This window comes from Phocoena phocoena, chromosome 9 (assembly GCF_963924675.1).
Source record: "Phocoena phocoena chromosome 9, mPhoPho1.1, whole genome shotgun sequence".
NCBI classification, from domain to species: domain Eukaryota; kingdom Metazoa; phylum Chordata; class Mammalia; order Artiodactyla; family Phocoenidae; genus Phocoena; species Phocoena phocoena.
In genome coordinates this window covers 71562819-71578075 of record NC_089227.1, presented here as the reverse complement: position 1 = coordinate 71578075, position 15257 = coordinate 71562819, and the positions used below count along the sequence as shown (strand labels likewise).

Genomic DNA, 15257 nt, shown 5'->3' with positions numbered 1-15257 from the left:
GCGAGGGGCGAACACGGCATGGAGATGAACACTGGGTCCCCAACAACTGTGTGGGTTTGTTTCCCAAAGTTTAAAGAATACTTACTTTTAACCATTAATAAACGTCACAAGTAAATTGTCTGATTTAAATAACCACCGAGAAATAATACGTTTGGAGCAGGGGGCTCCTAAGAATGGTTAAAAGAAATAGAAATAAGTAAATAAAGGAGGAGACATTTTGTCTTTTTCTTTCTCCCTCCCTCTCTCCCTTCCTTCCTCCCTCCCTCCCTCTCTCCCTGCCTTCCTCCCTCCCTCCCTCTCTCCCTTCCTTCCTCCCTCCCTCTTTCCCTTCCTTCCTCCCTCCCTTCCTTTCTTTCTGTTTTGTCAAAATGTCCCTCAGTCATTGTAACCTATTAAGAAGTCTAAAAGTAGTTAAAATTTCACATATTAAACCATGTAGATTTGGTTAGAGGAAAAAAAAAGGCTCTCAGAGATTTCCTAAAATAATGAGTTAACAGTGCAAATACTGGACTGTTTGATGAGAATCTTACCACGTGCTTTTCTTTCCCCCTTAAAAGAAAAACTTTAAAACACTCTCCAGTTTTAATGCAAACAGAAGATAAATATTTACGAAGGAAAACAAATTCCACAGCATTCCATACAGATTTCCAAACAGTCTGATGATTCACAACAGGCATCCATGATGCCACAATCCATGTCACAAGGGCAGTTACAGTCATCTCCCATTTCATCTCCGCAGCAACAGCAGCAGGCTTCAGAGGTGCAGATGCCACACGAAGCTTGTCCCAGGACAATATTGCAGAGGGTCAGGAATTCACAGAACAGGCAGGCCAGGATACAGTGGACACAGCAATCTTCATTTTCAGTTGGGAGGAGGCCACGTAGTCAGAAAAAGGAGGAACACAAAATATATAAATCATCAATATACTGAATAATAAGAATTGATGAAAATAATTGAGTGATCCAGAACCTAATGACATGCAGTCCTAGTAGTCGTTTGTGGGCTGGAAGCATAAAAAGAAACAAGTTAAATTCTAGATAAGCAATCTTTAGAAGTAGATACTGGATCTGGAAAAAAAAAAAAAAAAGATTGTACTTGTGTATATGTGTGTGTGCATGTGGGTTAGAGTATTACTCACACACGGTGCACTGGTCCTGCACTTTTCTATGCTTCTCATCCATCTTCGCTATCTACTGCTCTCTGCTAAATGACTCCATGACATTATAGTCCTTCAGAAAATAGAAATTGCTTTTCCACTTCCTGTGTGGCAAAGTACTTTACATTTCTATTATTTCCCGAGACATCTCTAGTGATGCCTCTCTAAACAATAAATTTCATGAACTGATATAAAAAAGTGAGAAATCAAATGGATTACAATCTACTAAATTTAGTACACCATGTTCTAAACTTCTTTCCTGTAGAATTTTGGGGCAAGTAAGTAAAAGGAACAACTGAAGAAAATTTCTATTTCTGGAGGACTTAAACACATGCAGTAAAAATAATTTAAGACCAATGTTATAAGACATTTGTCTATTTTCAGAAATATTTGTGAATTTTTAGCAGGATTATTTCTGGGTTTGTATTTGTGTTCCCTTCCTTCTTTTTCTTTTCTTTTTAAAATTTCATACAATGCAAGCTTTAATGAGGGGATTCTGCTTCCAACAACAACAACAACAGTACAGAACAATCCCTACCCGCATCCCACTGTCACATGACTTGTGTATTTCTGTATTCGGCTTTACGACTGAGTGCCTTTGATGGAGTTTCATCAAATTGTGTATTCCGTCATAAACTCCCCAACTCCTTGAACATTGCCGTTTCTCTGTAGTCTCTAACTTTGTAGAGAGTCTGTAACTTTGTAAAAGGGGGAAGTGTGGGAAATACATACTCTACATTGCCAGATGGCAAAAAGGGGAGAGAGTCAGAAAAAACTCAAAAAGGAAAACTCCAGAGTTGGCTGCAGAAATAAAGTCTAGGAGTTCTCTGGTGGCCTAGTGGTTAGGATTCCCGGCTTTCAATGCCGTGGTCCGGGTTCAATCCCTGGTCAGGGAACTGAGATCCCGTAAGACATGTGGTGTGGGGGAAAAAAAAAAAAAAAAAGCTAAAAAACACACCAATGTTTCCTCCCAATCTTCTCAGTGCCAAGCCCACTCTCATGTAAAATTGTCTATGGAGCAATTGGAAAAAGATCACAGAACTGTAAGACTGTGAGCTTCTCTCCATCTTCCCCTAATGTGTTTAGTGGTACAGTAGTCCTCCTTTATTACTGGGGGATACATTCCAAGACCCCCAGTGGATGCATGAAATCACGGATAATACTGAGCTCTATATATTACTATTTATTTCCCATGTATACACACCAATGATGAAGTTTAACTTATAAATTAGGCAAAGAGATTAACAATATTAACTGCTAGTAAAAGAGAACAATTATAACAATATTCTGTAATAAAATTTATGTGAATGTAGAGTCTCTCTTGAAATATCTTGTACAAATTTAATGCTTTTTCTATCTTAACTACAAACTTATTAGGTACTGTGGCCATAAGTTTTTACAGTTTGAGGTACGACAGCAAAATTATCACAAATTTCTTTCTCCTTCTTCACAATTTCATGGATAAAAGAGGCATTCTTACCGTAGACTTTAGCAACCTCAGCATATAATTGTTTTTCTTTCCTTACTGAGAACTTTCACCTTTTCACTTAAAGAATTACTTTACAGCATCTCTTTGGCATACCTGAGTTGCCAGCATCACTACTCTTGTGCTTTGGAGCCATTATTATGTAAAATAAAAATTACTTGAACACAAGCACTGCAGTATTGCGACAGTCGGTCTGATAACCAAGAGGGCTGCTAAGTGACGGTCAGGTGAAACATGCTGGACAAAGGGATAATTCATGTTTCGCGTGGGACGGAGTGGTAAGGCATGAGATTTCATCATGCTACTCAGGGCGACATGCAATTTAAAACTTATGAATTGTTTATTTCTAAAGTATTCCATTTAATACTTTGGTATTGCAATTGACTGTGGGAAAATGAAACCATGGAAAGCAAAACCACAGATAAGTGGGGATTACTATATCCAATCATATTAGGAGAACAGTAAGATCAACTTCATGGATCCAAGTCCACAGCCTTGGAAAGTTCTTTGTTTCTAGAGAGTCTATAGTTGCCCTCTTTCTACATTCTTTCTATAAATTTTTATCCTAATATCTTATATGTACCTGTTCAGTAGAGTTTTTCCAGGATTATGTTATCGCGATTTGTAAAATATCTGAAATGTTATAAAGAGCTAGCTTTATTATTATTATTCCTATTAAGAAACTAGTGTTTAACTGGAAAGCAGCCCAGTTCTATTCAGTATGCCTTCAAACAAATCTCCATATTAACTAATTCTAAGGACACTTCTAACCTTAACTTTGTATTCTACTGTGGAATGCTTATATTTCAAGACTAAGAGGAGGAATCCACAAAAACTCACTTGATACCGAAAAACATTAAGTATAGTTATTGAGCATTAGATTCTTTATGTGTTAATCATAAAATATACATTGAACTGTATGTAGTGAATCTATCAATCTTAAAGGGGAAAGAATGGCCTTCCCACCCAGCCTTAGAAATAGAGGGTAATGATACCTTTGAAGCCTCCTTTGGTCCCTTCCTAAATCATCTTCCTCTTCCCGTGCTTTTCATTGTACTTTATACAACAGTCAATGTGTAAATATCCCTACATAATCTATCAGAAAGGAAACGGTACCATATAAATTCCCATAAGTAGCATTTTTCCTCAGTATTATGTGTTTCAGACTTACCCTTCTTGATTCATGTAGCTAAAGTTCACTTGTTTTCTAGATGTACAGTATTCCATTGATTTAATACACTGTAATTTATTTATTCATCCTACTTAGGAATATTTTGGTCATTTCCAGTGTTGTGCTATTCCAAACAGTAATGTTTCAAACAGTTTTGTGCAGGTCTCCTAGAGTACACATGCCAAATAACTAGCAGTAGAATTGTTGGGCCACAGGATACGCATATGTTTAATCAAGTTAGGTGATACCACATTTGCTTTCAAAGTGATTGCTGCAAAATGGATTCCCACCAACCAAGTATGGGAATGCTCGTCGTTCCACATCTTCACCAATCTATGAAACTGGCGTATTTTCATATATGCCAATTCATTGAGTGTGAAATGGCATCTCATGGTGGTTTTATTTTGCATTTACTTGTTTACTAATAAGTTTGAACATCTTATCATGTTTTTGGCCATTCACGTTTCACCTTTGAAACAGGTGTTCAGGTATTCCCCTCACTTTTCTATTGAACTGCCTTTTTCTCTTACTGATTTGTAGAAGTTCTTGATATAGTCAAGACATCAGTCTTTTGTCAAGTATGATTGTCCTCTCTCAGTATGTGGCTTTTTGTAGTTAAAAGAGATAAGATACAGATGAGTTATCGTTTAGACCTTGAGAGTTTGAACTGATGAAGAGAAATTCAAATCTTGTTTTTAGCTGAAGATATGGGATAATAAGGCTGAGGAAGTAAAGTGGCAGATAGCCAAGTTTGGCAAATGAGTCAGTGAAAAGGAGAGGAGGCATTAACAAGATTCAGTGGCAGAATGAGATAAAAAGTTTTAGCGTTTGATTCAAAACAAGGGAGTCCAGCCATTCCCATATACAGAAAGGGAGGGGAAAACAATAAGTAATCAGGAGGGAGGGACTGAATGTAACGTGTGAAATCAGCTGCCCTCAGGATGACGAGGAATGGGAGTGACATTCCCAACTAAACAACTCATTGGTGCTCATAGAACATATTCATTTGGGAATCAAAGTCCCTTCCAGGGGCTTCCCTGGTGGCGCAGTGTTTGAGAGTCCGCCTGCCGATGCACGGGACAGCGGTTTGTGCCCCGGTCCGGGAAGATCCCACATGCCGCAGAGCGGCTGGGCCCGTGAGCCATGGCCACTGAGCTTGCGCGTCCAGAGCCTGTGCTCCGCAACGGGAGAGGCCACAACAGTGAGAGGCCCGCATACCGCAAAAAAAAAAAAAAGTCCCTTCCAGATCTTAGACAATAATGATGGTTGTTACACAAAAATCCGAAGCCCTAAGCCAAGAATAGAATCTCTCCAAACTCCTACCTTTAGCCAACAAGATCTACAAAGTAACTGAAGTCTGTTAAACTTTGCATTTTTAGTAAACAAGGAACATGAAAAAATAAATTCTTAGCGCAAGCAGATCGAACACTCGTTTTCTAGACTGTCTTCAACAACATAGTGTAATTTCTCGTTTTTTGAATTTTATTTTATTTATTTTTTATACAGCAAGTTTTCATTATCTGTTTTATACATATTAGGGTATATATGTCAATCCCAGTCTCCCAATTCATCCCACTCTCCACCCCACCCCCATCCCCCAGCTTTCCCCCCTTGGTGATAAGTTTGTTCTCTACATCTGTGTCTCTATCTCTGCCTTGCAAACTGGTTCATCTGTACCATTTTTCTAGATTCCACATGTATGCGTTAATATACGATATTTGTTTTTCTCTTTCTCACTTACTTCACTCTGTATGACAGTCTCTAGGTCCATCCACGTCTCTACAGATGACCCAACTTCATTCCTTTTTATGGCTGAGTGATATTCCACTGTATATATGTACCACATCTTCTTTATCCATTCGCCTGTCAATGGGCATTTAGGTTGCTTCCATGACCTGGCTATTGTAAATAGTGCTGCAATGAACATTGGGGTACATGTGTCTTTTTGAATTATGGTTTTCTCTGGGTATATGCCCAATAGTGGGATTGCTGGGTCATATAGTGTAATTTGTACAATAGATACAAGCGGTGGTTTTACAGAGAATAAGAAGCCTGGCATTAATGAAGAAAAAAGCATTTATTAATTAAGAATGTGTAATCTTAGCAGAAGAGATATTTTCATCACTCTTTCACTTTTTTTTAACTATTTAAGAAACTTGGCAATTCTGTTGAATTCTAGTTTAAGCTCTTTACAAATACTAATTCATTTGATTCAAATAACATCCCTAAGAAGCAGTAATGGTATTATCCCCATTTTACCACAGACAGATTACAGAAAACTTAGGAAATCTTCTCAAAGTCACAGAGTCAGGAAGTAGTAGGCAGGGTCAGAACCCACACAACCTGCCTGTGTAATCCATGGTCTAATCCAGTGTGTTATGCTGCCAATACAGGGATGGGTCACTTCTAACAGCTCATCTTCCTGGCGGGAAGAAGATCAGTTATAAATCCAACTGATTTCTGCTGATTTGTCTTGCTGATCTGTTTTCAGCCCCGACTCACATTTCCTTTCTAAAGATGATTCTGAATTTTAGTTTTAATGAAGACTTGATAGTAAGTATTATCCTTCCACACGTTAAGAGCAGAGTTGATGAGTTGGAGAACTCGTAAACTTCCAGTTACATTGTTGAAACAGACGTAAGACGTAGGCAGCCAAGAGAGAGACGATGTGTCAATCAAAAGAAATCTAAATTTAAAAATTAAGGTTCATATTTATATGAACAGAAGCACTGTAGAGATTATATAGGAACTCTACTGGTAAAATATACGGTTATGACAGAGTTCTCAAAAGAATAAGCCCTTCATGTAAATACTAAAACTTACAAAAATAGTCATCCTCTTAAAACATAGGTCCTACATAATTCACCAGACAAGCACTTTGGGCTGCTCTGAAAAATCAAATCTATGAATAGGGCACATAAAGAAGCCACAAACCAAAATTCATTTTAGAGATTAAAGTGATATTAAGCAAGGTGCATTTACAGAAACATCTACCAGAAACACATTCATTCTGTAGTTTATAAGTAGAGAAATACTTAAGACATGACAACAAAAAAAGAAACCAAAAAATGAATCCCTAAATTCTATCAAATCAATTTAATAATCTGGTTTGTATTCCTTTCCAAAAGCATTTTTCTTTTCAGTTGTGTTCTAGAAAGAGTAGTTTGATTGTGATTAGGGTAAGGAAAAGGTTAAAATAAACTAAGAAGAAACAGTTGTTACAGTTTCTGTCACTGCCACCCCTCCCACCCCCAGGGGGATGGAGAATCATAAAAGGCATTATGTTGTTGGTTTTATTTGAAGCAAAGGAGAGGATCATAAGAATTAACAAACTAAGAAGACCTAAATGGAGAAACAAACTTTAAAAGAGACGAGTCCTCTGCATCCATGTAGTTCACTATCAGAAATAATTGTTTTTCCTGCTGTTCTTGTGGTTTTTCGTTTTCATGGTTTTATTCGGTCATATTTGCAGTTTTTTGCCAAAAGTGTTTAACCTTTGAGAAGCCAACTAGGTTCTGGGAAGAATGCCTGTTCCAAACTAGGCCCAAAAGAATTGCACAATTCAGTGTATTACTGAGAGGAGAACTCAGCACAAGACTGACAGCTACTGTAAATTTAGGAAAACAGAGAAACATACCAGCAGCCAAGGAGCTAAAAAGATAGCATAAAAGGAAATCTTTAGCACAACATTTGACTCTTAAAAAAACTGTTATGAATTACTTGCAGACACAAACCCAAACAAAATCTCTGAGTCCTCTGAAAGGTCATCAGTGTTAAATCCATGCAGCTGGCATATCTGGCAAGTGTCTAGCTTCCCAACACCCTGAAGGTAACAACTGAAACTTACTTAAACAGCATCTTTGATGACTGGTGAAAATATCTGTGACTGATCTGAGGGCCTTTGTTCTCTTGAAATGAGATTGAAGACTTATTTTTATAAGAATACACGAATTTAATAATAAAATCCCAAATTGTTTTACCCAATCATAGGTGGCTCAAAATACTAGGCAAATGTGAGGAAAGCAGTTATAGTGAAAGGAACCCTGAGAACCGTCAGAAAACTCTTTGCACAGGAAACTCAGCTGTATTCTAAACAAGTCTATTTTTTTTAGTTTCCTTCTTTTAAGATGTGGTATGACAGGTGCTTTGAGTCTCTTGAAGCAAAGACACTGTACAGCAGAGTACAGGGAAGGGCAAAGAACAGTGAATTCTGAGAATAACCCACAACCCATTTTTAAGCGAAGGTAGATTTGTATGTGTCTTATCTTGACTGATCTCTAATAACATTTCCTGTGACTGAAAATGCTTGAAAATACTTTCTTAATCAGGTCCCCGTCATGTAGACTATATACTAAGAAACAGGGGTTCATTATTTTTTTCAACAGGTCAACAGTATGCCAAAGAGCAAATGCAGGTTAAAGCATGAACAGTCAGTTATGTGTGATTAGTAATTTGGGAAATTGTATTGCGATCAAACCTGACTCTAGCTTTATAATCAAAGCCACAGAGAACCCACAGGTGTCCCCATGTCTTTAGCTGCTAAGGCTCACATCCGCCCTGGGAGGGCACAGGGGGACTCACCATGCAGAGCAAGAGGCATTCCTCTTCCCAGATATTGCTTTGCTGCAACTGTTTCTCAATACAAAATCAAAAAGCAGGCTAAAAGTGGGTTTTGGTCATCCTGAATTGCAGCCAGGATGGCTAAGTCAGTATCTGGCCTCTGTGAAAAGCCAGCTGTGAGGGACGAGACACAGACATCTCCAGGGAGTTCTGCTCCTCAAGTGATCACGGGGGCAGGAAATATTTACTAAGACGGCACGGTAGCTTAGCTCCAAGTAGCTGCATGTCTCCAAGGCAGAGGACGCACAGCATTCTGGCCTACAGCCCTAGAATGACCTGCTGCTTGCATAAATTGGCCTGAAGTATGCCTCCCACACAGAGCCCTCTGGCACACTGCTGTCCCCTCGAGGCCATGCATCTTAGCCAAAACACAGTCAACATTTTCCTAGTAGGGAAGAAAGTGAGATAGGTCAGGAGGTAAAAGAAAGAGAGGAGCTACATTTTCCACTGCAGCACAAAGAGGACCACACTTACAGAAACTGAACAATAACCTTTACTATTATCTCTCCTCTCAATAAACTCAAAAGAACTGTAGAAAAAAACAGTACCTTTCTCCCACACCCCACAAAAGGACTCCTCAATCATATACCTAACACGTGTCCAAATCCTAGAATCCGTCCTCCTCCTGTGGGAAGTGCATTCATATTTTAAATTACAGTAAGTGGATAGCACAGATTTTTTTTGATTCTCTTATTTGTTTACCCTGCTGCCTCCTCTGTTGCTGATTCATTAAATATTCCAAACTCTCAAGAGAGATTTGATCCAGTAATTGTTGGTCATGACTTAACTATAGCACTGATTCAAGTATTCCTTTCTAAAGAGTCACACTTTATAAAGTCTAGGACGATAACATATATATCAGGTCACCTTTTGTTTCCCAGGAGCTTAACACACAAATCTGCCAGGGAGTAAGCACTCAGTTAGTAGAGGTGTTTATTTAAAACACTTAAAATGCAAAGTTAGTATGTGGACAGAGAGGCAGGGAAAGAAGAGTGAAAAAATAGCAATGGTGCAAGTATTATGCATATGAGTTTACTGAATCCCTACAGTACTTTAAGATCACACATTTGATAGCTGGTAAGGATTAAAAGAGACAATGTATATAAAGTACTCAGTAAAGAATTCGTGTACATACTTATTAATATTACTGTGATAGCAACAGAGATAATGGCAAAATATTTATTCTAGAGAGGGTACAACTCTCTACCTTTCGATGTTTCATTCGCTCTGATTACCACAACAGAATAGGGCCATTCAATTTTAACCTAAGGAGGTTTATAAAAGGCTGTTCATAGTTCAAATACTTAAAAAGAGAGAATCAAGAAGGTCGTTCTAAGAGACAGAATCTGCAGAAGAGTGGAGCAGAAATCTGCCCAGAAAGATTTAGTCAATCTTATGTTTGGCTATGACAGGAGATTTAAAAATAATAATCATTTTCCATATTTAAACTATTATCCATTTATTTTCTCAGGAAGCTAGAAAGCAAAAACAGAGGAAAACCATACTTGAACCTACTCAATGGTAATTTTATTAAGTTGGCCAGTTGAAATATCTCTAATCCAAAAAGTTTAATTAATAGGAAGGTTGAATATAACTTTTGGATAACAAAATCTACTTTAGATCTTAAAAGCATTTTCCTAGAAAGAGTCACTGTATAAACAGTCTGCTAAAGTTGGTCGCAATACCATCTATGGTTAGGACAAAAAATAAGTAAATCCTCTAGGTTTAAGGAAAATATATATTTGTATAAAAATGATGTAAGAAATCTCTCCCAAAAGCTTAATATTTTCCTGTTTTCACGTTTGCAACTGTGTTTATTTAACAATTCGCCTTTCAATTTCATTGCTGATTCGTGCTTGTTTAAATATTGTGCAAGGTATATTATGAAGAAAATCAGCCTTTTTTTTTTTTTTTTTTTTTTTTAAGCCATGTAGTACTGCAGTTGGGTGCACGGGCTTCTCATTGCGGTGGCTTCTCTCACTGCGGAGCACAGGCTCTACGCGCGTGGGCTTCAGTAGTTGTGGCTTGCGGGCTTAGTTGCTCTGTGGCATGTGGGATCCTCCTGGACCAGGGATCAAACCCATGTCCCCTGCATTGGCAGGTGGACTCCCAACCACTGAGCCACCAGGGAAGTCCCAACACTTCTTATTTCTTGTCTTTTTGACAGCAGCCATTCTAACAGGTGTGAGGTGATATCTCATTGTGGTTTTTTGAATCATATTGTTTGTTTCTTTGCTATTGAGCTATATGAATTCTTTATATATTTTGGATATTAATCCCAATTTGCATATACTTTCTCCCATTTAGTAGGCTGCCTTTTCATTTTGTCGATGGTTTCCTTTGCTTCGAATAAGCTTTTTAGTCTGAAGTAGTCTCACTTGTTTATTTTTTGCTTTAAAGGCAATGCCTTCGATTTTTGGATCAAATCTAAAAAATCATCACCAAGACCTATATCAAGGATCTTATTACTACCTATGTTTTCTGCTAGGAGTTTTATAGTTTCAGGTCTTACATTCAAGTCTTCAATCTATACTGATTTTTGTGTATGGTGTAAGACAGTGGTCCAGTCTCATTCTTTTGAATGTGGCTATCCAGTTTTCCCAGCATCATTTATAAAGTGTCTGTCCTTTCCCCATTGTATATTCTTGGCTCCTTTGCATAAATTAATTGACCAATATCCGTGGGCTTATTTCTGAGCTCTCTATTTTGTTCCGTTGGTCAATGTGTCTGTTTGTTATGCCAATACCATACTGCTTTGATTACTACAGTTTTGTAATAGTCAAAATCAGAGCACATAATTTCTGAAGTTTTGTTCCTTTCTCAAGCCTGCTTTGACTATTCTGGGTCTTTTGTAGTTCCATACAAATTTTAGGATTGTTTGTTCTATTTCTGTGAAAAATGCCATTGGAATTTTGATAGGGATTGCATTGAATCTGTATATTGCTTTCGAGGGTAGGGACGTTTTAATAATATTAATTCTTCCAATCCATGAGCACAAGTATTCTCCCATTTATTTATTTTCTTCAATTTCTTTCAACAATGTCTTATAGTGTTCAGTGTAGAGGTCTTTCATCTCCTTGGTTAAATTTATTCCTGGGTATTTTATTCATTTTGATGCAGTTATAAATGGGATTATTTTCTTAAGTTTGATAGTTTATTATTAGTGTATAGAAATGGAACAGATTTTTTTATACTAATATTGGATACGGCAACTTTACTGACTTCACTGATTAGATCTAACGGTTTTTGGAAGTGTCTTTACACGGTTTTCTACAAGATCATGTCATCTGCAAACAGAGACAGTTTTACTTCTTCTTTTTAAATTGGATGTCTACTTCTTTTTCTTGCCTAATTGCTCTGTCTAGGGCTTCCAGTACTATGCTGAATAAAAGTGGTGAGAACAGGCATCCTTGTTTTGTTCCTGATCCTAGAAGAAAATCTTTCAGCTTTTACTGTTGAGTATGTTAGCTGTGCGCATGTCATATATGGCCTTTATTATGTTGAGGTATGCTCCCTCTCTGCCCACTTTGAGGGTTTTTATCACAAATGGATGTTGCATTTTGTAAAATGCTTTTTCTACATCTGTTGAGATGATCATGATTTTTATCCTCCATTTTGTTAAGGTGGTGTATCACACTGACTGATTTGTGGATGTTGAACCATACTTGCATCCCTGGAATAAACACCAGTTGATCATGGTGTAAGATACTTTTAATGTATTGTTGAATTCAGTTAGCTGATATTTTGTTAAGGATTTTTGCATCTCTGTTCATCAAGGATATTGCCCAGTAATTTCTTTTCTTGTGGTGTCTTTGTTTATTTTTGGTATCAGAGTAATGCTGGCCTCACAAAAATTTGGAAGTTTTCCCTCCTCTTCTCGTTTTTGGAAGAGTTTCAGAAGGATTGGTATTAATTCTTCTTTAAAGGTTTGGCAGAATTCACCAATAAAGCTATCTGGTCCCGACTTTTGTTTATTAGAAGGTTTTGGGTTTTTTCGGGGTTTTTTTGCTTTGTTTTTTATTACTGATTCGATCTCCTTCTTAAAAATGGGTCTTTTTGGATTTCTATTTCTTCCTGATTCAATCTTAGTAGGTTGCGTATTTCTAGAAATGTATCCATTTCTTTTAAGTTGTCCAATTTGTTGGTGTATAATTGCTCATAGTAGTAGTCTCTTATGTTCCCTTGTATTTCTGTGGTATCAGTTATAATGTCCCCTCTTTCATTTCTGATTTTATTTGAGTCACCTCTCTTTTTCTTGGTGAGTCTAGCTAAAGGTTTAGCTAAAGGTCTATCAATTTTGTTTATCTATTTCACTTATTTCCACTCTGATTTTTGTTATTTCCTTCCTTCTACTAACTTAGGGCTTTGTTTGTTTTTCTTTTTCTAGTTCCTTGAGGTGTAAGTTAGGCTGTTAGAGATTTTTCTTGTTTCTTGAGGTAGGCATTTATTACTGTAAATTTTCCACATAGAAGTGCTTTTGCTTTGTCCCATAAGTTTTGATATGTTGTATTTCCATTTCATTTGTCTCAAGGTATTTTATTTCTCTTTTGACTTCTTCTTTGACCCACTGGTATTTGATAGCATGTTGTCTAATCACTACACATTTGTGAATATTCCAGTTTTATATATACATATATATAGTTGATTTACAATGTTGTGTTCATTTCTTGTGTACAGCAAAGTGACTCAGTTATGCAAATGACATTTTTTCATGCTTTTCATTATGGTTTGTCACGGGATATTGAATATAGTTCCCTGTGCTCTACAGCGGGACCTTGTTGTGTATCCAACCTATATATAATAGTTTGCCTCTGCTAACCCCAAACTCCCATTCCTTCCCTCTCCTAACCCCCCCACCCCCACCCCTTGGCAACCACATGTCTGTTCTCTATGTCTGTGAGTCTGTTTTTGTTTCATAGATACATGTGGAATCAAGAGTATGACACAAATCAACGTAAGTTATATAGTATCTGTCTTCCTCTTTCTGACTTACTTCACTTAGTATGATAACCTCTAGGTCCATCCATGTTGCTGCAAACGGCATTATTTCATTCCTTTTTTATGGCTGAGTAGTATTCCATTGTATATATGTACCGCATCTTCTTTATTCATTCACCTGTTGATAGACATTTAGGTTGTTTCCATGACTTGGCTATTGTAAATAGTGCTGCTGTGAACATAGGGGTGCATGTATCTTTTTGAACTATAGTTTTGTCTGGGTATATGCCCAGGAGTGAGATTGCTGGATCACATGGCAACTCTATTTTTAGTTTTTTGAGGAACCTCTATACTGTTTTCCATAGTGGCTGCACCAGTTTACCTTCCCACCAACAGTATAGGAGGGTTCCCTTTTCTCCACACCCTCTCCAGCATTTGTTATTTGTAGACATTTTAATGATGGCCATTCTGACTGGTGTGGGGTGGTACCTCATTGTAGTTTTGATTTGCATTTCTCTAATAATTAGTGGTGCTGAGCATTTTTTCATGCATCTATTGGCCGACTGTATGTCTTCTTTGGAGAAATGTCTATTTAGGTCTTCTGCCCATTTTTTGGTTTAGGTTTTTTTTTTGGTTATTGTTGAGTTGCATGAGCTGTTTGTATATTTTCGAAATTAAGCCCTTGTTGCTTGCATTGTTTGCAAATATTTTCTCCCATTCTGTAGGCTGTCTTTCTGTTTTGTTTATGGTATCCTTTGATGTGCAGAAGCTTGTAAGTTTGTTTAGGTCTCATTTGTTTATTGCTGTTTTTATTTCTATTGCCTTGAGAGACTGACCTAAGAAAACACTGGTATGATTTACATCAAAGAATGTTTTGCCTATGATCCCTTCCAGGAGTTTTATGGTGTCATGTCTTATGCTTAAGTCTTTAAGCCATTTTGAGTTTATTTTTGTGCATGATGTGAGGGTGTGTTCTAACTTCATTGATTTACATGCAGCTGTCCAACTTTCCCAGCACCACTTGCTGAAGAGACTGTCTTTTTCCCATTTTATATTCTTGCCTCCTCTGTCGAAGATTAATTGACCATAGGTGTATGGGTTTATTTCTGGGCTCTCTATTCCGTTCAGTTGATCTGTATGTCTGTTTCTGTGCCAATGTCACACTGTTTTGATTACTGTAGCTTTGTAGTATTGTCCGAAGTCTGGGTGGGTTATGCCTCCTCCTTTGTTCTTTTTCCTCAGGATTGCTTTGGCAATGCTGGGTCTTTTATGGTTCCATATACATTTTAGGATTATTTGTTCTAGTTCTGTGAAAAATGTCATGAGTAATTTGATAGGGATCCCATTAAGTCTGTAGATTACTCTGGGTGGTAGTGCCAATTTAACAATATTAATTCTGTGAGTCTGTTTCATAAAGAAGTACATTTGTATCAATTTTTTTAGATTCCATATATAAGTGATATCATATGATATTTGTCTTTCTCTGATTTACTTCACTTAGTATGATAATCTCTAGGTCTAATCCATGTTGCTGCAAATGTCATTAAGTCATTCTTTTTTATGGCTGATTGCAGGATCATACGGTAGATCTATTTTTAGTTTTTTAAGGAGCCTCCATACTGTTCTTGGATGGAATGTTTTGAATATATCTGTTAAGTTCATCATGTTGTTTAAGGCCAATGTTTTCATACTGATTTTCTCTCTGGATAAGCTATCCATTGATGAAAGAGGAATATCAAAGTCCCCTACCATTATGGTACTGCTATTTCTCCCTTTAGATCTGCTAATATTTGCTTTATATATTTAGGTGCTCCAATGTTGGGTGCATAAATATATAGAAATGTCATATCCTCTTGTTGGGTTGACTACTTATTGTAGTTAAAGT

At 37.2% G+C, this 15257-nt stretch overlaps 1 protein-coding gene across 5 annotated transcripts in view; it reads right to left on the bottom strand.

Moving 5' to 3' along the window:
• Positions 1–362: 362 nt before the first annotated feature.
• The window catches only part of MDFIC (MyoD family inhibitor domain containing), a 98531-nt gene continuing 83636 nt past the window's right edge, over positions 363–15257 (bottom strand). For all 5 annotated transcript variants that reach the window (XM_065883814.1, XM_065883813.1, XM_065883817.1 and 2 more), the window contains one exon: positions 363–854. In XM_065883814.1, the coding sequence (XP_065739886.1) occupies positions 607–854 (248 nt within the window). In that variant the 3' untranslated portion in view covers positions 363–606. The remainder of the gene's footprint in view (positions 855–15257) is intronic.